The sequence below is a fragment of the Phalaenopsis equestris genome, unplaced genomic scaffold (assembly GCF_001263595.1).
Source record: "Phalaenopsis equestris unplaced genomic scaffold, ASM126359v1 Scaffold000159, whole genome shotgun sequence".
Taxonomy (NCBI): domain Eukaryota; kingdom Viridiplantae; phylum Streptophyta; class Magnoliopsida; order Asparagales; family Orchidaceae; genus Phalaenopsis; species Phalaenopsis equestris.
The window spans coordinates 47,816-55,230 of NW_018164601.1; the positions used below are offsets into that span (position 1 = coordinate 47,816).

The 7,415-nt window shown below is 37.3% G+C and overlaps 1 protein-coding gene across 2 annotated transcripts in view; it reads right to left on the reverse strand.

The window, feature by feature from the left end:
• LOC110021985 (DNA-directed RNA polymerase III subunit 2) overlaps positions 1–7,415 on the reverse strand; it is a 171,106-nt gene that overhangs the window by 37,860 nt on the left and 125,831 nt on the right. For both annotated transcript variants that reach the window (XM_020720733.1, XM_020720734.1), the window contains 3 exons: positions 1,229–1,306; positions 1,015–1,154; positions 792–870 (listed from right to left, as the gene is read on the reverse strand). In XM_020720733.1, the coding sequence (XP_020576392.1) occupies positions 792–870; positions 1,015–1,154; positions 1,229–1,306 (297 nt within the window). The remainder of the gene's footprint in view (positions 1–791; positions 871–1,014; positions 1,155–1,228; positions 1,307–7,415) is intronic.

Sequence of the window (7,415 nt, forward strand, 5' to 3'; positions counted from 1 at the left end):
AGGGGTGGAGGATCTCCTAAACAACCTGAACTGGTTGAGCCGGTTCAACCCTAGCTCTCGTGTCAGTGTAGCTAATTTTTTATTTTCACCGTTCAACCGTTCGTTCCCACCTTGATAATTCCAAATCTCTGGGTCAAGTCATGACATGGATAACAAGATTGACTAAATACTACATTGAGATATTGCTTCTACAGCATGAAGCATAACTTTGTTAATCCATTGTTGGATTATAATATTAAAAATAGACTGGTAATTTTTTTTTTAAATGCACCACTTTAGGCTGCTATTCTTTATATGACGAGAATTTCAATATATTGAGATGAATTACCCGAACCAAATACAAAAATAGAAAAGGAATTTGGCCAAAATTACAAGCAGATCCACTTTATTCATAATTTTTTGGCCTGAACATGCTCAGAACCTAAGTATTAACATTAACAGGTAAAGTGAAAAAATATCACACCAGTACTAGACAGAATCTATCCAGTCTCTACTTAAAAAGCCCTCTTGTACATGCTTCACAAACTAGTTACATGGGCAAGTCAAATAGTGAAAAAACATATCTCAACTATATACATGGGCAAGATTAAGACAACTCTTTAAAGTCAAATAGTGAAAAAACATTTCTCAACTATATACATGGGCAAGATTAAGACAACTCTACATGATGTTAAATGCAATTAGAATACAATTGTGCATTCGACAATTATGAATTCATTCATCAAAAGTAAAAACCAATCAATTATGTAGAGAAAAGCAATGAGATAAGCAGTAAATTTTGACAGTAGTACCTGTTCTCTTAGCTCATTTTGAGGCCCAACAATTCTATCTGATGTTTCATTACTGTAGATCTCCTTCACAACAACTTGCCTGATGATTAACAAAAATAAAAGATGGAAAAGTTCGAAAAAATTCTAACAAATAATGAATGACAACATTTCTAGATACAAGACCACGTTTTTTCTCTATAAAAAACAAACATCAGCAATACACAGACAAATTAAGTGGATATACTTTTTCAATGCAATGCAACGCCCAAACCCACGATCAAGGGAAGATTTATTCATGACAATGGCATCTTCGATATCATAGCCACTGTAACTCATAACAGCAACAGTAGCATTCTGCCCAGCACCAAGCTTATCATATCCAACCTAAAAAGGAGTTACCTAATAAAAACATAGTGGGTAAATTAGAGTACAAACATCATGAAAGAAAAGCTACAAACCAGCTCAATTGTTCTCGTTGTCAGCAGAGGGCGTTGAGGATACACGAGTAGATAAAGCAAGGTATCTGCTCGAGAAAGCTGCAAAAAGAGTATATAATAAACGCTGTATGTGATAGAACACAGAGTCCTCAGAACTGAAGCCCTGAGAGCAACAAAGAAGCTTGATCCTAAGAGCAGGCAATTACAGAATCTATAGCTCCACAGTAATGTCGGAGCAAATCCCAAAAAAGAACAACAATTTTAAAATCATATATGAAATGCAAAAAGATAAGTTTAGTAAAAAAAACTGGAAAAAAAACCTTTACATTGTTGAAAATTCTTAAACAAGTATTGAAAGTCTAGAAAAGCATGAAGAAAATAAGAAAGGTAAGAATATTCTGTTAGAAGATAAAATCATAAGCCTATAACATAAAAAATCAAAATAAATGCAGAAGAAAAATTATAAACAAATTTTTTCAATTCTTTCACCTAAAAAAAAAAATTTTTTTTTTGATGAACAATAAAGCAAGCTTAGAAGGAAATTTTTTTTTGATGAACAATAAAGCAAGCTTAGAAGGTTATTAAATAGGTTTTGAAACTGTTGTTGTGCCCTTGAATTGATCTTGATGCCCATATAGCAGGAAAATTAATTTAGCGTATACCATTTCATTCTGTCTGCTGGAATCCTAACCAAGGTTGACATGGGCTTATGGATTATATTTAAGTCAATGGACTTAACATTTTAATAAATTACTTCTTATAGAGCTAATCTACCAAACTTAGAAGTAGAAACACTTGGCAAAAGAATTAGCATCCTACAAGTATGCGAATACAACACCTCCATTAATTAAGATAGAAAGCTAAAGTGGTGAACATTTGGCTTTTTCAATCATATCCTAGTGTCATTTATTATACAAATTTTATCCTACGTTACTAACCATTTATGTGACTAAATGTGGGATTTATGTTGCTTTGCTTTTCTAAACGCTGCTGCATTTTTAAAACTCCTAGTTTGGCTAGCTGCTTTTTCCTTAATTGTTAGGTTGCAAAGTGGAACAACTTCAACAACTAAAGAAGAGCAATTGCGGCCTGTGGCAAAGAATAACATTCCATTGTTTTAAGCATTTAATAGTCCGCTTTTCTCTCATTAAAGAATATAAAGCAAAAACTCATACATTCCTTCATTCCATAATCAACACTCATTTACTTCGTCATTTATCATAGGCTGCTGGCAAGGTGCAGCATTTCTGCCATTTTCTCAAAAGAGAAGCTTTATAGAATGAATTTGTATACAATCGAACCTAATGAAAGGATTATGATCCTCCTGTTCCGGACTGGGCACACAACAACTAGACAAAAAAAACTTCAAGGTTTGTATTACCATCTACCTAACAGATTTATTGTTAGAATAGAACCATGGTAATCTTATTGATGCAAGGAAGGGTATAAATACTCAATACGTGATCTACTAGTAAGGAAACAAATAAAAATTGAATAAAAGGAAAAAAAGGAAAGTAAATAAAAGCAAATCGAAGTAATTACGATACAATTCTACATATGAATATTCTAATATTCTAATACTCCCACCAAGTTGAAGCATAGATGCCATTCATATTCAACTTGAATTTGAAATCATCGAACAGTGGCCGATGAAGGTTCTTTGTGAGAATATCTACCAGCTGGCCACTAGATGACACAAACGGAACCAAAATTTTCCCGAACTCAAGCTTTTCCTTAATGAAATGACGGTTAATCTCAACATGCTTGGTGCGATTATGCTGGATTGGGTTGCGTACAATGCTAATAACAACCTTATTATCACAGAACAATTGCAGGGCAGCGAAGACTGTCATAAGTAGTTCGTGGAACATGATGCATAAATAGAGAGCTTCACAAATTACCAGAGATATGTACCACAATTCGTCTTATTGACATGTTTCAGATTTGAAATTGGAAATATTTTTATTAACAAACATCAATGGATACAATTGCTTTAGATACTAAAAATTAGGATGACCCAAATGACAATGTAATAACATAATATGACATTTAGTAGATTGAGATAAACTGCAACTACTGGGTGGAGTGTCCTCATTCTTTGTGCTTTCCTCTTGAAAAAAGTAGAGATCGTCAATCTGCTTAGCAGATCCAACCATCCTCCTTGAACGACGATCTTGAAAGACACAGACAATACGATTGCTTTAGATACTAAAAACTAGGATGACCTAACTGACAATGTAATAACATAATATGACATTTAGTAGACTGAGATAAACTACAACTACTGGGTGGAGTGTCCTCATTCTTTGTGCTTTCCTCTTGAAAGAAGTAGAGATCGTCAATCTGCTTAGCAGATCCAACCATCCTCCTTGAACGACGATCTTGAAAGACACAGACATCACAGGAAAAATGAACAACAAAATCAATGTCATATGTCAGTTTGTTGATAGATAAAAGGCTACACTTCAATAGAGGTATATGTAACACAGATTCAAGCGTTAGACCTGTTGTTATTACAATCGACCCTTTACCAATAATGAAACTTTAGAACCTGTTAGCAATTTTAACAATATATTTCCCTGAACAAAGATAGTATGTCTAGAAGGCTTAAGAGCTTCCAATCATGTGATCCATGACACCTGAATGAATGATGTATGGACTAGGAGGGGCAAAAGAAGTAAGTGTCATAGGATATGCACCTTATCGAACGTGGGAGGTCGACGTACCAGAAGAGAGCGAACTAGATCCAAGCAGCTTAAATAAGTGTTCCATATGACTTTTAAGAGAAGTGGAAGGTTCCAGATTGTTCTGGGTAGAGGCTGGTTGTACTGTGCTGAATTCAAAAGTTGTGGTGAGACCCTAGGTATCAAAAGATTTGGATGCAGGTTTCTCATTGAGCGTCTAACATTTATCATGAGTGTGGTTGGATTTGTAACAATAATCACATGTGGGGTGACCAGCCCAGGGTTGAGCACTATTAGAAAACAAGACGGATACTTCGACAGAAGGAGTGGATGCACCAAGCTGAAAAAGTCTCTGGCTCTATGCACGACGAATCTAAGTTAAAATAGCGAGAGTAGGAGGAAGAGGATCTTTGCCAAGGATATAGCCTAGGACTACGTCAAGATCTTTGTTGAGGCCCGCAAAAAAAAAATTGAAACATGCGATCATTTTCTATAATTTTCTGGGAGAGAGAGATCGGTCTGGGATTCCTAAGTGTAGTCATAATACATGTAACATTTCATCCATAATGCAACTAGATCATTATAGTACTGGGTCACAGTCCTTGATCCTTATTTTGCCTCACGAATTTTCTTAGATATCTCATAGAGTTAGCTGCAATTCCTTACATTTGAGTATATATCACGGACTGCCGTCCAGGAGGCACTAGCAGAAGGAACATATATGATCGACCAATAGAAGTTTCCATGGAGTTGATCAACCACAACATGGACATAAAGCTCTCGACTTCCTAAGCTCCATATGCTAAGTCAGTCTTTGGAGATTCACAAATCACACCAATGAAAAGATCAAATTTCCCACGCTTTTTGATGAATAAGGATTAAAATTGAGATCATTGGAGAAAATTACAACCATTAAGTTTATGGGTTGTAATCAATAAGTTCACGTTGTTTTCCTGTCATTCGGTCTGCAGAGAAACAGAGGTTGGAATTGAGCCTCCGGTGGAATCAAGAACATCTTCTGATGAAGGCTTAGTGTTAAAGGAGTCTGCCGTGACTCCGATTGAGCCAAATAAAATATTAGGTTGTTGAGAGATCGTAACGTTCCAGCTGGTGGAGGGAAGATATATGTCTACAAGAAGGGGTTCCTGCTGGAAGAAGATCTTCTAACCACCTGGAAGAAGGTTTTGACGGTTAGATCACCTGTTCTGGAGAGGCTGAGGCTCAAACAACTATTATTAGGGGAGATAGGTACTAGTTCTGGACGAGAATCTGGACAGGATTTCAGCGGTTGTTTAGAGAAGACGGGAACCTGTTCTAGATGGGAATCTGCTCAGCGAAACCTGTTCAGCGGACGGGAGATGTGAACCTGTTCAACAACAAATTGACCTACGACTCAATAAGTTCCAGCGGAATTTAGACTGCAAACCGGGAAGGATAGACCAACAACAGCTAGGTTAGGGCCATGACCCTGATACCATGTTAGAATAGAATAAGAGTAATCGATGCATAGAGGGGCGTAAATACCCAATACATGATTTGCTAGCAGGAAACAAACAAGAAAGTAAATAAAAGCAAATCAAAGCAATTAATACAAAATTATGCACATTAATATTCTAATTTTTTTCCTTTAATGCCAGTTGTCACAATATTCGATTTCTTTTCTTTGATCACTTTGATGAATGCATAATACTCATAAGAATAAAAAGGTACAACACAAATCAAAATCTTTACATCTCACTAAAATAATTAGATACATTTTTTATACAATCACATTATATATATATATAGACTTTTTTATGGCGATTTCGTCTGCTAGGGCTTCCGATGGCGACTTCGGTCGCATTTGATTCTACTGCTCGAAGGAGAGGGGCTCCCAACACATTTCGTCAACTCTCGCTCCGTCGGCTAACATCTGCGTCGGCGTCTTGTGATTTTGTCGCAGATTCGTCTGTGTTGCGCGTCTGCTACTCGTTTTCGACGCTACGCTTACTGTGTCTGCGCTCAAAAGTTTGTTTTGACGAAGCTACTTATTCTTCTATTGCGTCTTCGCTCGACAATTTCTCTCCCTGCCTGACATTCTTCCTCTCTGGGCTGGGTTCAGGCAGGAAAGCCGACAGCTCTCCTTATTCTCATGGCGCTTCCTGTTGAATCGGACAAAACCTCCTTTGCTCACATGGTGGATAACTCTCAAATGGAGTCCACGGTGATCTTCCCCTCAAGCTATAAAGATTATCGCGATGGTAAAGATGATTGCCCTTTTGTTAAGAAGGGAAGTAGGAAATGTGGGAAAACAACAATATTCTTCTCTGACTCAGGAATTTCAACCTTGACGGACAAACTCAAGTTTGTTCTTATTAGAAAATTTCAGTGGGGGCATCCACCTATGGAAGTTATCAGAAAAAGTGTTGATGATTTTAAACTTGTAGGCAAGTGAAAAATTGAGGCTCATGAATGAGAGACGTGTTGATTCAACTAACCGTGACAGAAGACTACACCAAGATTTTCTCCAAGAAATATCTTAATATCGCAGACAAATCAATGAAGTTACTCAAGTGGTCTCCTAATTTCGGCCCAAATCATGAAACTTCCACTATACCGGTATGGTTTAGTCTACTTGATCTCAAGCTTTACTTTTTTCATCATCAGGTTCTCTACTCTATTGGGGTCATCCTTGGGGATCCTATGAAGCTAGATCTATCTACTTTCAATCTAATCAGACCTTCTATGACCAGAATACTCGTGAAAAGGGATATTACTTTACCTGATGTTACTAAAGTTTGGCTGGGCACAACTCATAATGGATATTGGGAACAAATCGTCATGGAAAACAGACCTCCATATTGTACTCACTGTCAGATGTTTGGGCATATCTTTGATAAATGCCACAAGCTCCATCCTAATTTGAAATCCAAGGTTAAAGTGAAGAAGGAAGTAGGAAGTATCTAATCCCACAGCTCTAGACATTTTAGTTCCACTTGGGGAGAATACTACCAGACAGGAGGTGACTGTTGCCCCTGTGGACCCCATCCATGATACTGCCGCTATCGTTACTTAGATTGATGTGATGTTGACCCCTTCAAACTCCATAGAAAACAATATTGAATGACTATTACCTACAAAGGATAGTGTTCAAACTGATAATCAGGAGAACCTCGCAGCTCCCATTCTTTAGAAAGTATTCGGTGTAGAGGCAACTCATACTTCACATATACCAGAACCTATTGTGGGTACTACGGTTGGTAATCCTTTTGCTTTAGCTCTACCACCCCATCAGACTGATTATTCGGATGAGGAATGACAGGAGAGGAAGAAGAAGAATGTAGATCTACTTGAGCTAAGGAGTCGTATGGATGATACTTTGGTTACTTCGGGTAATGATACATGCCTTACCAACTTTTTAGCTGATTCCCTTCCGAGAACTAGAGCCAGAGGCAGGACTAGGTTGGGATGACCCTTACTTTTTTCAATGCCCTAGTAGAGGTGCGCTCGTGTTCGGCTCGTTTATATTTCGAGCTCAAAAGATA